At 62.4% G+C, this 15,063-nt stretch overlaps 1 protein-coding gene across 1 annotated transcript; it reads right to left on the reverse strand.

Moving 5' to 3' along the window:
• Positions 1-247: 247 nt before the first annotated feature.
• Positions 248-15,036, reverse strand: GDAP1L1 (ganglioside induced differentiation associated protein 1 like 1). The gene is made up of 6 exons (XM_062589238.1): positions 14,796-15,036; positions 11,396-11,588; positions 6,234-6,407; positions 4,163-4,260; positions 3,963-4,077; positions 248-675 (listed from the first exon to the last, which is right to left on the reverse strand). Exons 1-6 carry the CDS (start codon positions 14,973-14,975, stop codon positions 332-334), a joined length of 1,104 nt encoding a protein of 367 aa, XP_062445222.1. The 5' UTR covers positions 14,976-15,036; the 3' UTR covers positions 248-331.
• Between the last annotated feature and the right edge of the window lie 27 nt (positions 15,037-15,063).

Consider the following 15,063-nt stretch of genomic DNA (forward strand, 5'->3'; position numbering starts at 1 on the left):
CATGGGCATGAGGAGACTTCCCACTGGAGCTGGCCTGCTCCGGAGGCTGCCTTGCTTCCCGGTGGGCGTGGGTGAGCCCTGTGGCCCCTGAGCGCTGCACACACCTCTCTCGAGTTGAATACTTAAACCTAAAAAAGGCATTTACAAGTCGACACGTTTTTTGTTGTTGTCTTATTTCCTTGCAGTATACGTTTCTACTTCTAGACTATGGAATGTTACATTAAACAATATAATTATTCATACCTTGCTTCAAATTTCATTACAGTTACTGAGGCTTCATCATAATTTCACACAGCACAGAGACACCAAACTAAACACCAAGCAGCCAGTATTAGATGTATTTTTTCTTTAAATACCAATAAGCAAAATATCCCATTCCCCCCAGAGATCCCATAAGGAAGGAGGCTCCAAAGAAGGAGGGAGGTTTCCGCTTGACCAGCCTGAAGGCATTGGGTACCACTGCTGAGAGGAGCGTGGTATGTATATCTCCCAAAACTTTCCTGAAGGCAAAGCGTTTTTGTATCCTGTCAAAGAAGGACTGTAGGTTAGGTCTGCTGCCATCTTCCCAGTATTTCTTAGAGAGTCCTAGAAACTTGAGGCGATGCAAGGTAGCTCCTAACAAGACATCAGCCAAGGTAAAGACACATCCGCAGAGCCAAAGTTCACACTTCTGCCCTGGAGAAAGAAGGCACAGAATAGGTAGAATAAGAATAAGCCCTTGGGTAGACACTTAAAGACCTTTAAGATCTTCAAAAGATCCACAAAAGCAAAGGAGTTTGGATCCGACCTGACGTGCTTTGTTCTCGGCTCTCTGGAGTACCAAGAGATCAGAGCCCATCTGTCAGGCTATGAGATGAAGGATATGTGGGGCCACAAGGCTGAGAGCATGAGGTGACCAGTGACAACCCACACAAAGATACAAATCACCGTCTGCAAAATGGATCTGTTGGCCGTCTCTGCAACCTCGCATGTCAAGAGCAGTGGGAGACTGCGCCATGGCTTGGGCTAGTCGACCGAGGCTGGGCTGAAGTCCCAGCGTGGGAGCTGAGCTGCTGCAGCGCTCGGCCGTGCAGGTGTCAGCAAGTCAGTCCTCTCCCGGTGACTCCCTGGGAAACTAGCCTGGGAGCGTGGGAATTTGCTTTCCTAAACTTAGAAGTCGATCACAGATCTGTAGACTGTGTCTAGGTCAGTTGTTTCCTTTCAGGCCTGTGGATCCAGGGAGATGTTTGTTCCTGGGAGAGCCAGGAACTAAAATGTCCTGTTTGATTGGCTCTGCAGAGACTTGCACTGGAAACTCTTTTGGGGTCTGCAGTTGCCTAGCTGGCAGGTCTTACCTAACCTGCTGGCCAGGAGGTCCCTGGAAAAGAGCCACTGGCTTCCCTTGAAGAAGGATCTGGTGCAGTGACCACTTCTGCTCTGTGTCAGTGCTCAGGGAGAGTAAAAACATTTGTCCTTGGCTGCTGCTGGGCATTGTGAGATGCTTTAGGAGTGTCATGTTAACACGTTCTATTTTAGGGATGTAAGAAATCCTTGGGAATTAAAACTATTTTCAGTGAAGAATGAGACTGCACAAGAGCCAGCCCAGCCTGGCCGCTCTCGCCATGCACCGGTGGGAAGGTCCTGCCTCCTTCCCCTCTCCGGCTCTGGGGACCTTGCTCCGGGACACCAAAGCCAGCAGCGCTTCCGTGCCAAGCACCAGGTTTTTAGGGGAACCAGAGCTTGGCGTCAATGCTGGGCAAGAGGAAAGACAACACGGCACTGAAGGCACCCGATGGCAGGTGACCCTGGAAAGAACGTCACCAGAGAGATGTGCAGCAGGAAAACTGGCTGTCCTTAGGCTGGAAGAAGTGAGCTCAGACCAGGAGAGTCCAACGCTCGCCCCCGTGCTCTTTCAGTGCCGCTGAGCGCGGGACACGAGTCCCCAGCACCCCTCTCGCAGGCCTGTCCTCCGCCAGGGACCGTGCCCCGGGCCATCGCTGCCGGGCGCGAAGCGGCAGCTGGGGCGCGTAGCGCTTCCCAGCCGGCGTGAGCAAACCGGGGCGGCAGAGGCGTTCGGAAGCGGGAACCCAGCCCTTGCCCCTCCTGCGCTTCCCAGGCTCGAGAGGGAGAACGTCCCCTCCGTCCCCTCCGGCGCGTCCAAGCCCGAAACGGCGCCGCGCGCCGGGAGGGCTCCGCGGGGCTCTCCCGTGCCCTGGGCCGTCTGCGCGGAGGCAGCTTCCTCGCGCCCCTGCCCGGGCACGGGCAGAGAGGGGCGGGCTGCCTGGAGAGGCCAGAGCCCTGCAATTAATGTTAATTACCCGATCTCGTTTGCACCGGCGTGGCAGCCAGCCTAGTCCTGCCGCTGGCATAGCCCAAGTGCGCGTAGTGCCTGTGCCTAATTAGTCACCTAATGAATTGCTGGGCGATGCTGCCGGGAGCTTGGGGCACCCGCGGGATGCTCAGGCCCAGAGGGAAGGGGAACGGAGCGGCGGCGGGGGGGGGAAGGAGGCGGCAAACCGGGGCGCAGGGGCCAGCGCGGGAATGAGCACGCGGCTGGGGAGAGCACCCTCGGGAGGGAGCGCGCTTGGCGTCGCGGGGGCGGCCGCGTAAGGACGCCCCGCTCGGTTTGAGCCCAGGTTTCCTCCTCGGCTTTGGCAGAGGGCTGAAATCCAGAGCCAGCCCTCGCGCCCGCCGCCGAGCCCTGGACGGGGCTGGGGGGCGCCCGGCGCCCTGCCCCAGCGCCGGCGGGGCTTCCTGGCCTGGCTTTGCCGTTGTCCTGCAGGGTGCCAGCCTGGAAAACACGTGTTACAAGGGTAAATAGGACAAACCGCTCGCGCAAACCAGGCGGGCGTGGGGAGCAGTCGTGCCGCAGGCGCTGTCCGTGCCTCTCGGGTCCGTGGGGCTGCTCCCCGAGCCGGGCTGGGAAGAGCGAACCCGGAGGGAGCTGGCAGCAGGCTGGGCTCCGGGGAGGCTCCGGGGAGGCTCCGGGGAGGCTCCGAGCGCGCGGGCGACGCGGGGGCTGGACCAGCACAGCTCCGTCGGGGAGGGCGGCAGCAGCCCGGGGCGACTTGTCCCCTGCGCACCCGCAGTGGGACACGGTGGCCCCGGGAGGCCAGCACGGGCCGAGCTCGGCGCCTGTTGCGGGGGGGTTGCCCAGCCGGTTCTGCCAGGTGCCCCCACCTTCCTCCTCCTCCTCCGGGCTGCTGGATCGCAGCACGCCGTGCATCGCTGCGCATCGGGGCCTGCAGCGGGGACAGGACTGCTGCCGTATGGCTCGCGGGCTCCTGCGGGGCGGCCGCAGCGCTGGCGCGAACGGCGGAGCCGACAGCAGAAGCCCCTTCGCTCCCGGCGCGAGGGACCTTCCTCGCCGGCACTTGGATCGGTTCGCGAGAGCGGGTGCAACCTGGCCAAGGTACGGCACCGCTGCAAACGCGCCGGCGCTGGGCCAAGCCCCAGCCCTGGGCCGGAGCTCGGCGCCCCCGGGGCTCTCCGTGCTTGCTGCCCCCCGAGCTGCCCCGAGCGCGGGCCCCGCGCGGCCGAGCCGGCCCAGGGCCGGCCACTCCGCCACGGGCTTGCTCCGTGACCTCCGGAGAGCCGCTCGCTTCTCCCGCAGGATGGTTTTCTCCCTAAAAAAGAGGGGCGAGGCGGGGCAGCCTGCCCAAAGCTGCAGGTCGTTGCAAAACCCGCTCGGATGTTGCAATGGGAAGAGCCGAGACGAGCCGGCGCCGCGGGAAGGCGGCGGGAGGCTCGTGGGTAGCTCGCCGGGGTGGCCCGCGGGTGGAAAACATCCCCGCTGCCTCCCGAACCGGGCACCCTCGAATGACCTACGGCGTGCAAACGCCCTCGCGGGCCGCCACGAGCCCGCTCTGGCTAGGAGCAGCCCAGAGCAGCTGCGAGGACATTGTGCCGTCCCCGGCAAAGCCGCCGTGGGGCTGCCCCCCGGCCGCCGCCTCGCAGACGCCCCGCGGCAGCCCCCAGCCCACCTTGGTACTCGAGTTTCCTCTTCTCCAGCTCGGCCTCGATCTGGTCCAGCACCATTCCCAGGTCGCCGAGGATTTTCTTCAGGTAGTTCACGTTGTCGTGTTCCAGGATCTTGGCCTGGGGGGGAGCGGCGGGTTAGGCTGGACGGGGCGGGGGGGGGTCTCCCGGCACCCAGAGCCGCCCGTCGCTGCGACCGACTCACCATGAGCTTCTTCTGCTTGGAGAGGTATGGCTCCGTGAGCTGGGGCTCGTCCTCGTGGTCCAGCCTCATGAGCTCCGTGCTGGCGTTGGCTAAGTGCCCTGCGGACGGAGGGACAGAGGGGCTGGGGCAGCCGCGTCCTCCCCGCCGGGGAGGCGGCGCCTGTGTTCGGCGGAGCAAGGCCAACCCTGCACCGCCGACCAAAATACCCGGAGGCGAGGCAGCACCATGGCATTGCAGCGAGCAGCCTGGAGACCTCAGATGGGCCAAATTTCTGACTTAACCCTGCAACAAGGGCCAGAGTACTGCTAGTGCTGCTGCCAACAGCTGCCAGGCCCATGCAAACAGCAGTAAAATTTTTTCCGTGCAGCGTAAGCCGGTTGGAGCCGGGAAGCTGTGGGTCTACCCCACCATGACCGCGCCACGAGTTAATGGGGGAGCAAACCCTCCCCGAGGCAAGACGGGGAGCAAAGCCCTCCCTCGACAGCCAGGCCACCGGGGTCCCCTTCGGTGAGCTTCAACTCAGAGGGGTTTGCAAGCGCAGTGCAGCTGCTGGGCATTTGCAACGCCCCAGGCGGCAGCTGGTGCCTGCCCCGCGGGGCTGCCAGTCGGAGGGCGCGAACGGGGGCCACAAACCCCTGGGGGCAGAGGCCAGCTTCGGGCGGGGGGCTGGTGCCCGGCGCTGCCGGCCAGCCCCCCTCGCCGCCTCCCGGCAGCGACGCTCGTGCCGTGGGGAGTGGGGCCGGAGCAGAAGGGGGGGCGGTTTCCTCGGCAGGTCCGAGGCTGCTGCGCGGTAGGGCGTGCGGCGCGCGTTGGGCTCTGGTTTCTTGCTGCCAGCAGCTGAGAACGGCTAAGTGACCCCGGGCGGGCTCCAGCAGTGCGGAGGCAGCGCTGAGCGGGTGCTGAGTCACTGTTTTGTGTAACCCGAAATCTGGGACATTGAAGCAAAGCAGCCAGGCTGCGCGTTCAGAAGAAACGGTGGGAGCTGACTTCTTTTTAACGAGGTGCACAAATAAGCCAGAAGCCCGGGCCGTATCATGAGTGCACGCGGACGGGTGCGTGCGAGCGCGCAGGAGGCATGCTGGGCGGTGGGCCGGGCCCCCCGGGCCCCCCCTCGGGCCCTCGGGGGGCTTTCTGCACGCGGGAGCTCCCGGGGAGGGAAAAGAGTAAACGGAAGAATAAACACAAGGTGCGCAGTAATGCCTTAGGGGTGACGTAAAGCTGAAAGTCGGGGGGGACAATCTTACGCAGATGCATCCCGTATCTGCAGTCCAAGCCCTCCGTAGGCTCCCGTCTCCGTCCTTAAAGTTCGTGGCGAGAGCAGGGAGGCAGCGCGCACGGGAGAGAGCCGCGGCAGAGCTGAGCGAGGACGGACGGGCACGGCGGTGGGGCGAGGGGCCGTGCCGTCGCGGACGGAGCGAGCCCGGGCACGCGAGGGCCTGCAGAGACCCTCGGAGAGCGGCTGTGGGGCCAGGGCGATCTCGCAGCCGGCGGGCGGGCAGGGGGCTGCTCTCTGGCCCTGGCGGGGTGGCCCCAAGGGTCCCTGCCCGCCTGCCCCGGCGCGGCTCGTCCGCCCCGCTGGGACCCGCGCCGGGTCTGTGCTGCCACCGAAACACAGCGGGACCTGGCGGTTCACAGCGATGCGCCGGGGCGTTGAGTGCTCGGCAGGCAAATTTCCTCCCAGGTCTGGCTGCAGCCCCCGGCGAGAGGAGAGGGCGGTTTGAGATGAAGGAGGACTGGCGTTTTCAGGACCCCCTCCGCCTCGAGAGGGCACGGTTTGTCCCCCGGGTCAGTGCCGCGTGGGAGACGCCATGGGTAAGGCGGAATAGCTGATCCGGAGGGGCCCCCCGGAAAGCAGCGGGGCCGAGAAGAGCGCGCGAGTCTGCAGCCGCCCCTGGGCCGGGCGCCTTGCTGGCGCCCCACCGCCCCCGCGGAGCCCTGCCGCTTGCCAGGCCCCCCACCCGCGCCGGGGACGGGGAGACCCCGAGAGCGGGCCGGCGCTCCCGGGGGGCGCTGCTCGGTGCCCTCCCGCCGGAGGCTGGCTCCAGGCAGCCCTGCTGGAGAGGCGACTTACTGCGGATCTCAGCGGTCGCGTACTTTGGGATCATGGAGTCGGTGGTGAGCTCGGGGTGCAGGATGCAGCCGTGCGTGTAGGCGTCCATGGGCAGCGAGTCCAAGAGCTCCCGGTACTGCAGCACGCGCGCGTGCAGCAGGCTGCCCGGCTCGGGGATCAGCTGGGTGACGTTTTCTGAAATGCCGAGTGGGAAAGGCGTTAGCGGGAGGCCGGGCAGTCCTTAACGGTTCGTTAGCCCGGGTTTAGGAGAGCACTGTGCAACGCTGGCTTGAGCTGGCTCTGCTTGGGGCTGCCTGCAGCGTCGAAGAGTTCAGCTCTGGCAAAGCCCCGAGGTGGGCTGGCCCTCCGCCCCGGGCAGGGGGCTGGGGCGCCCGCCGCGCACGGGCCCTGCAGCCCTGGCGACCGCGGCGCTTTGCCCCCGGGGCGGCGGCGGCGCTCTGCACCCTCCCGCTCGGCCCCGCACCCCGAGCGTGCGCCCAGCACCTCCGCTTCGGCTGTCGGCTACCCCCTGCCGCGCGCCCGCAGCCCGGCGGCAGCACCCCCCGCAAAAGCGTTAATTACTCCGCAGTCGGCTCTGCCGCTTCCCAGCCGGGCAGTCGATGCCCCCGCGCCGCCTGCCTGTGCCAGGACCCGGCCAGCCCCCGCACAGCCAAGGGCAAACCCGCAGCTCCGGGCGTACGCACGTCTTCGCCCAAAGCTCTTTCCTTGCTCCTAGTTTACAAGGATCTCGGCGTACGAAACGTGTCAGCTCTGCCGGCTCTGAATTTGCACACTTTGGCTTCACAGCTCTCAAAAAAGGGAACGAAATACTCCCTCTCGGCAGAGAAGAGCAAAGATTCAGGAACTGGAGGTGGGGATCTCCCGAATGATGCGCTCTTTATACCAATTGGAATGAGGCAACCAATTTCCTTGGGTTTTCTGGAAAACGCCATGCAAAATGGATGATGTGGGAGCTGGTGGCAAAGCGGCAGGCGCGTCCCGCGGCCCCGGCCGGGCGCTGCGTGGCCTCCGCCTGCTGGGTTTTCCTCATCTTGTGCGGATGGCAGTTCGTAGCACGCTCTTTTTATCGTTCCTGCAGCTCAAAATACAGGGCAGCTGACACCAGAGTAAAGGAAATGTTGCCTTTGTCTCCCCCAAGAATATCAGCTTCATTTTTATGGGATCATAAATGTTTACGGCTTTTGCAGAGCGCGGTTAACGGGCGGTGAGTAAATTTACCACTGGGACTCAGTAAACCAGGTTGTCCATCTGCTGCCTGCAGTGCAGAGCTCACCGCAGGCCGGGTCCTTGGTCCGAGACGACGGGCGACCGCGGGCCACCGCTGCCCCTTAACTAAGGGCCGGACCTGGCAGCGGTGCCGAGGCGGCGCGGGCAGCGGTGGGCGCAGGCTGCAGCGGCGCCGGGGCAGGCAGCCGGCACCTGCCCCAACGGGCCGACTGCCGTCATCTGGGCACGAGGCCGGGGGCGTTTTGGCAGCCCCCGTGTCGCAAACCTCTTCGCTCCTCTGATGCAGGGAGTTTTCAAAGCTCGCTGGAGGTCTGGAGAGCTCCCAGAGAGGTGCCCAGCCGCCCTTTGAGGCAAGCAGCTGAATCCTGGAAGCGGGACGGTGTTCTTGAGTGCTGTCCGTGTTGCAGATGCAACGTTATTGATGTTCGTGGTGGTGTTATTAGATTGCAAAGCACTGGGAGGCTGAGGGAGGACTAATTCTGTCCCTACACTAAATGAGCTGTCAGCACTGCTGGTCTCCGTGTGTGCATTAGACTCAGGTCATTCTGCCCAGTGGTTATCAGCACTACTGTCATCTCCTTGAAGGGGAGCTGGTCCTCCAGCTTTTGGAGCTCATGGGCTGTTCATTTGCTTTAGCTGCCTCTATACAGAGATGCCTGAACTTCAGCTCTCCAAATTGGGATTTTCCATCCAAAAAAAAGTGTCCAGCTGAATGAAATAATAATAACCACTCTATAGCCTGTGTGCTCCTTCCACATGGCACCCAGCCAACATCCCGTTGGTTGGTGCCAAGGCTGGAAATCAGCACGTTGAGAATGACTGTCCCATCCAGCACCAACACAAAAGATAGAAAGGCCACAACTCGTGCTGGCTGTGGGCCAGCATCCTTCAGCAGGGTCTGAAGGCAGTTTGGTGGGGTGACATTCATGCTGCCTTCACACCCTCGAGAGCGCCTGCACGTACGGGCTGCATGGTGCTGCTGCAGATAGACGGTCACCAGCTGGTGGAACCTAGTCCCGAGGCAGCACCTGGGCAGATTTTGGAGGTTGTGCAATTGGGTTGGGAGCTCAGGACTGCCCCCACCCTGTGGCCTGGCACCAAGATATGTTGCCTCCAGCTAGCTGACAGCTGGTTTTTGCTGCTCCTGGGCAGTGCCCTGGTGAAAAGGACCCTTAAACGGAGCATGTTGATGCTCTTCACTGCTTTTCTTGGGAAAGAAGAATATTGCTTAGCACATACCCTTTAACAACAGCTGACCCTCAGAGTGCACGTAACTAGCAGAAAAAGCCTCCAAGTCCTGAAGAATACAAAGTTCCATAAATACACCCTTCATCTAAATGCATTTCCAGGCTCCACGTGGTTCTGCAGGGTGGGTGATCCCACCTCAGCCGGACACGCTGTCATTGTGATAATACTTTTTCCAGCTAAAACTGGCAGTCCGTGACTCCTGAGTTTGATAATCTGGAAAGGAGGAGTGACGCTCTGGGCCTGGCTCCCTCTTCCCCTGTGCTTCACCTGTAGCACTTCTCAGTGAACGGTAAGCAAATGCACCTCGCTGGAAAACCTCTAAGACAGGAGTTTTTCCACACTATAGGGAAAGCACAGAGCACCATGTTCCTCTTTGGCAATGAACCACAAGTGACAGTGGAAAGGTTTTGATGCAAACTTTCAAAGAAAAAACTCATTATGTTTTGGAAGGAGGGAGAAGGAAAAGGCAGGAAAGGTCTGCTCAGCAAATGTGCTGGTTTTCAGTCTCTAGGATGTTTGCTGTGAGGAGGAACCGCTGTCAGCACGGATGGGGACATCCCACGGAGCTGCACGTTCGTTTGGAGTGGAAGAGCAGCATTGCAAGGGTTGACAGAGCCGCTCTCCCCTCTTCCCACCTGTTCTTTGCCCAGATCCCCTGGAAGAGCTATAAATATCCACCTCTCCCAGAGCTGTTCCCCAATGCCAAATTAGCTGATGTCTCCTGCTGGTGACAGCTTGTTGCCGCATACGCCGGCTCTCCTGCCCTTTGCAGGTGAGGCCCACAAACGCCCCACCTCGGCTTCTCACAGCCAGGAACACCCCTGCTCGGTGGGAAACTGGCCACGTCTCTCCGCCACAGGGCCACCCAGTGCGGGGTCTCCTGCGGCAGGGACCAGCCGGGTCCACCAAGGCGGTGGCCGCGTGTGCCCTGCTCATGGGACACAGCACGGCTCTGCTGCACACCGCCTCGGGGCGGCGAGGGAAGGCGGCAGAGGACAGCGCTGAGCTGGCAAGATGCCTGTGCTTTGGGAGCTATTTTGAGATGTTTTTGATGTCTCTGCTCCATGGGTGATGGATGCTGGGGCGAGCGCCGTGATGCTGCAGTCAAAGCTCCCTCCCAAGCTTTGAAGTCTCTCTGGTGGAGCATCCCAGCCTGCCAGCCCGCAGATGCGGGAAAATGAGGGCAAGGGGACTCGGGAAGTGCTGGAGAGATGCCACTCGCCACCGCGGCTGGGCAGAGAGCGGCCTCGAGTGCCGTCCAGGTGGAGCGGGCACGGGGGGCGCAGGGCCGCCCGGCTCCGTGGAGGGGTGAGGGGGCCGCTCTCCCCCACTCTGGGTTTGTGCCACCTCCTCCTCCCACGCTGCCTGGTGCCACCAGCTTTGCTGGGCCATAAGGGGGCAGATTCGTCCCAGCCCTCCCCTCCGACGCAGCGCCGCGGCCCCCCCAGTCCCCCCGCCGCAGGGATGGCTGCTTGGGGAGGTAGCACCGGCAGCCCCGACCCCACACCAAAACCTCTGAAACGCTCCCTGGTCGCGGCTGGTGGGCTCAGGGCCGCCCCGGCCAGGGACCAGCACCGCTCCCCTCCCGGGGCTGATCCTGCTGCCGCACCACGAACGTTTCTCGGGAAAAGCCGTCGTGCGTGCTCAGCCAGCAAACGCTGAGGACCTGAAACCCGCCAAGTTGTCTAGATGTAAGTGGAGACTGGCAGCACAGAGAGCCAGGGTGTCAGGACGCCCCGGGGAAGACCTGTAGTTTTGTAGATGTTTGTGTCCTCTGGGTTAATGGCAGAAATCCCCAGTTACTGCAGTGAGGAAAATCCAAAGCTAACATCTGATTTGGGCTGATTTTGTTGGCAGCCTTTTGGTTTAACTAAGTGAGAGCTGTCTTACAGCTAGGCTCCATTTAGGTGTGCGTCCAGATCCCATCTGGCTCTCTCTGCTCTCTCTGAGGAGAGGGACAGCGGAGCCAAACTCGCACCGATCAGCTGGGTGGGCTGCGGCGGGGTTAGAGTCTAAAATAGCTCAAAAGGAAGCTCTTACAGCCAAGCCAAAAGCTAAGGGCACGGAAACCTTGCAAGACACCTCAAGAAATACCAGGGTTTTTGAAGAAGGGTTTGGATAGCAACTGCTTGTGACCAGGGGCAGTGGGGGCACTAGGGCTTGTCTTCACAGCTCCTTCCATCTCCTGGTGCCAGGTCTCCATGCACAAGGAAGGAGACAGGCTCACGCTTTATGGATATGACCTGAGTGCCTGCTGCTACCTGTGCTACAGATGTGGTATTACCTCCACATTGCTGCAGAGGAAGAAAAACATGGGCAAAACCAGAAATATTTCAGCCAGGCTGTGCCTCCTGGGACGCAGCGGGGTGGGCTTTCCGGGTAAGCAGCTCCAGCACACCGCGGCTGGGAGCGTAGCTTCTACAGTAGAAAGGGAGACACAGCCACAACTCCTCCCAGGCTCCACAGCAGCATTTCCAAAAGGACCCTTGGGGATTTCTACTGGAAATTCTTCATTTTTCATAGCAAAATGTAAAAGTCTGGGGAGAGTTGGTTGGTTGTTGCTCTTTAGGGAGAAGCTGAAACTTTCCAGGAAAAAGCAGACGCATTTAGCAAACAGCATCTTTGAATAAGGCCTCAAGAGCCCCCCAAACCCAGTGTGACAGGACATCGCTGCCCACTGCCCTTACCTCCTGTGAAGTTCTTCTCCATATAGTCGATGATCTGGTTGTAGTCACTGATGATGTTGTCCCTGTGGATGATCACGGGCACCTCCTCGCCGAGGTTGAGCCGCATGAACCAAGGCTCCTTGTGCTCCATTAGGGGCATGCTGACATCCCGCTCCTCGCATGGCAGCCCCTTCTCTGCAATCACCAGCCGGACCTAGAGCGGGAGGCCAGAGCAGGAACAGCTTGGTCTCGCATCTCCAGCTCTCCCGCAGGCCCCCAGTCAGGGACACTCAGCTACTAATGCTGACTGTCCCCAGCTGCCTCCTCCACCACAGGGCAGAGGATTCACCCTGCAGTTGCCTCTTGGGGGGTAGGGACACCTCCTGTGCTATGGATACATGAGGGTCAATATGCCAAGCAGATCTGCTATGAATGTCTGCCCCCATATCTCACTAACTACGGAGGAAGGTGCAGGTAGGGTTACCAGGTCTCCAAAAGCCCTAGAAGCAACCTAGCCACACTGACCTTCCACTGCATCTTGGTGTCCCTCACTGGCACTTAACCATGGTGGCCTGCTGTGACACATGCCAAATGGAGACTCCTCAACCTCCCTGCAAGAAGCCAAGCCCCTCACAGTGTGGGGCAGCAGTAAAATCTGGGCAACAAACAAGTATCTCCATTCCCAGAAGCATCACAAGGGAGAAAATGTGAATGTTCATTTACTACCCTGTAAAAAAGTCATCTCCAGCCAAGGTCTCCTTTGCCAACCAAAGAGTCACCAAGCCTGTCCCCCAGGTATCAAAGGAAGAAGAAAAGGGAGATGCCCAACACCTGCCTGCCTAAGTCAGCTCGTCGTGCGTGTTGCACGGCCACTGCCGAGGCCCGGGCTCGGTTCTTTGGGGGAGCGCAGGCGGCGGTGCAAGCAGTCCAGGCGCGAGTCCGCCGCGCACGCCCAGCGGGGACAGCTGCACGCGCCTCTTCGGCGCGTGTGCGCCGCGTGTGCGGCGCTCAGCCCCGGCGTGGCAGGCGCGTCGCGTGCTGAGTGCTACGGCAGCGTCACACGCGGGTGCCCTGCGCGTGCCCCAGCTCGGCTCTGGGGTCCGGCACCCACGTGCTGCCAGAGGATCTGCAGCTGCTGCTGTGCGGAGCGCCCTAATGGGTCCCCCCCGTCCCAGGTGGACGCGAGGTCGGTGCGGTTTCAGGCCAGGCACTACCCCAGCTTCGCAGGATCTCGTCTCCGTCACGCAGGCAGGATGGGTCGCAGTCCCGGCGGCGGCAGATCAGCCGCGCGAGCCTCGGGGCTGCATGACGTGCCCAGCCGCCGCCGTCCTCCCTCTGCCGAGTCACCGGGGGGGAACGGAGGTCCTCGAGGGCCGAAGGCGTCCCGTCGGCAGCGAGCCGAGCACGGCCCACGTTGCGGGAGGGCAGGTGGCAGCTCCCCAGCTGGGGGGCATCAGCAGTGATGTTGTGGGCAGCGCCCAGGTGAGACCCAAGGAGGAAGAGGAGGAGGAGGAGGAAGAGACAGCAGCAATGCTTCCCCTCGCACCAGTGGGTGCTGCGGCCGGCAGAGGGTGGCGATGGCAGCTCAGGTAGGTGCTGCTCGTGGGGTGGGCTTCATGGCTTTGCCGGGCAGACTCGGAGCAGGGGAAATGCTTTGCTTTGGGGGCCCTCGAGCAGGCGCGGAGCCCCCAGGACACCTCGGGAGCGGCCTGCGCTCGGGCAGCCCCGCTCGGGGTCTCCTCCACCCCGCGCCGCGGCGCCCGCCGTGGGAAGCGTCCCCTCGGCCTCGTGCTCGAGGGCCTCGTTTTAGGCACCCGGGTTTTAAAGAAGGCTGATCGTTACGCGCTAAGTATGTCAGACTGGCAAGAATAAAACCCTGCAGGGATGTCAGGCAGCCGCTTCCTACAGAACCGCTCGGTAAAGGAGAAGCCCTTGCTTTCTTCCACCTAGGAGCAGCTAAAAATACCACTTAACAAATATAAGCATTTCTACAAGCACTTCAAATTTCCTGTGGAATTAGCCATTAATTATTTACTGGCTTGACAAATTAATTTTTTTTTTTTTAAGTGAAACAAATGAAAACCTGGTTCCCACATTTGCACCTTGCTCTAGGTGTTTTCCTCCTGGCTTATGGCCAGACCCAGTGGGGACCATCCTGGGTGTGAGCCGTGAGCTCCCGCCGTCCCCCTGCACTGCCACGAAGCAGAAGCTGGCGGCCGGGACCTTGCCGGCCTTGCGAGGAGCAGCGGATGCCGCAGCAGTTTCCTCGCCCGCCGGCTCGGCCCCTGCGCCACGCCGGCTGGTCCTGGCACCTCCGGCACGTGCTGTGCTGAGGCGTCTTCTTTAAACCCCCCGAAACTGGCCGTAAAGACGCATCCCTCCCGGTGAAGGAGGGACCGAACCGCCGCAGGGCTCGGAGCCTGCCCGCGGGCTCCAGCGCCCATCGAGGGGGGCGGCCAGCAGCTCTGGGGGGAGCTGCGCCTGGGGGCCGGGAGCAGGACGCCGCCACCGCCGGGGGCTTCTCCTGCGGGCCGGCGAGAGCGGCCCCCCGGGCGGCGGGGGTGTGGGGGGGAGCCGTGGGCGCCCCGCCGTGCGGAGGGCACCGTGCGCTGCCACGCAGGGCGGCCCAGGGCCCCTCCGGGCGCGGGGAGAGGCGCGCCCTTTCGTGCACAAAAGCTCCGTGCTCCCCTAGATACCCTCGAAATACCTTGTTCCCCCTTATGCAATTAATGGCTCGAGAAGCACAGGGGCTGCTGGGGGCCAGGAGAGGAAGGTCGGCTTTGGTGCACGGCCGCGCTGCTGCAAAACGAACGCTCGCTATCGCCTGCAAAAGGTGATTTCTTGTTGTTCAGCCGCGGGAGCCGAGTGTAGCAGCCTTGAAAGGACCCGGGCACCCAGGGAGCAGGATTGCCGGCGCGCTGCTGCAGAGCCGGGGGCAAATCCTCGGCCGGCGCGGGGCCGAGCCCGCGGTCCGCTCCCCGGCCGGAGCCTCGCAGCGGGATGCACAGGCCCTGGGGCGAGCGCCGGAGCTGCCCCCCGCCGCTGCCCCCGCCACCTCCCCCACCCCACCCCGGGCCTCAGTCCGCACTCGGTGTCATGCCGAGTTAATGGGATTCGGGGTGCAGGTGGCCGCAAAGCAGAGGCGGCTCCCGGTGCAAACGCCGACTCCGAAGCGTAAGCGGGGTTTGGCCGAGCTGCTCCCCCGCCCGCAGCCTGCTCCCTCCGGCCGCCGTGCCCCCTCCCCGGCAGAGCCTGTTAAAATGCAGAAATGCAGGCACAAAAGCGCTCGCGCTTTGCCCAGCCTGCCTTGCTGCCTGCCCGGCAGCCGTCCTTGCCGGGAGCGGAGCCCGGCCCCGGCGGCGAGGATGTGCCCTGGATGCTGGAGGCGATGCTTCCCCGGGAACGCGGCCGTGCGATTTACCTTTTGCGAGCTGAAAGATTGGGTCCAGTGGTACAAAACCAGCCTTTCCCGGGATCCGAGCGCAGGGTCGGCCGAGTCCTGGTCTTCCTCCCCCTCCTTGGCTTTGCCGGCATCGCTCTCGAGCGCCGAGATGGGCCACCAGCTGCAGTTGGTGGGAGTAACGTTGTTGGGAGTCGCCATGGCGGGCTGCGAGCAGGACGCGCGCTCGCTCGCGGGCTGGGGCGAGCCGCACCACCCAGCATCACATGGCTCCTGCCGCCAGCATCAC

The sequence above is a fragment of the Rhea pennata genome, chromosome 16 (assembly GCF_028389875.1).
Source record: "Rhea pennata isolate bPtePen1 chromosome 16, bPtePen1.pri, whole genome shotgun sequence".
Classification (NCBI taxonomy): Eukaryota; Metazoa; Chordata; class Aves; order Rheiformes; family Rheidae; genus Rhea; species Rhea pennata.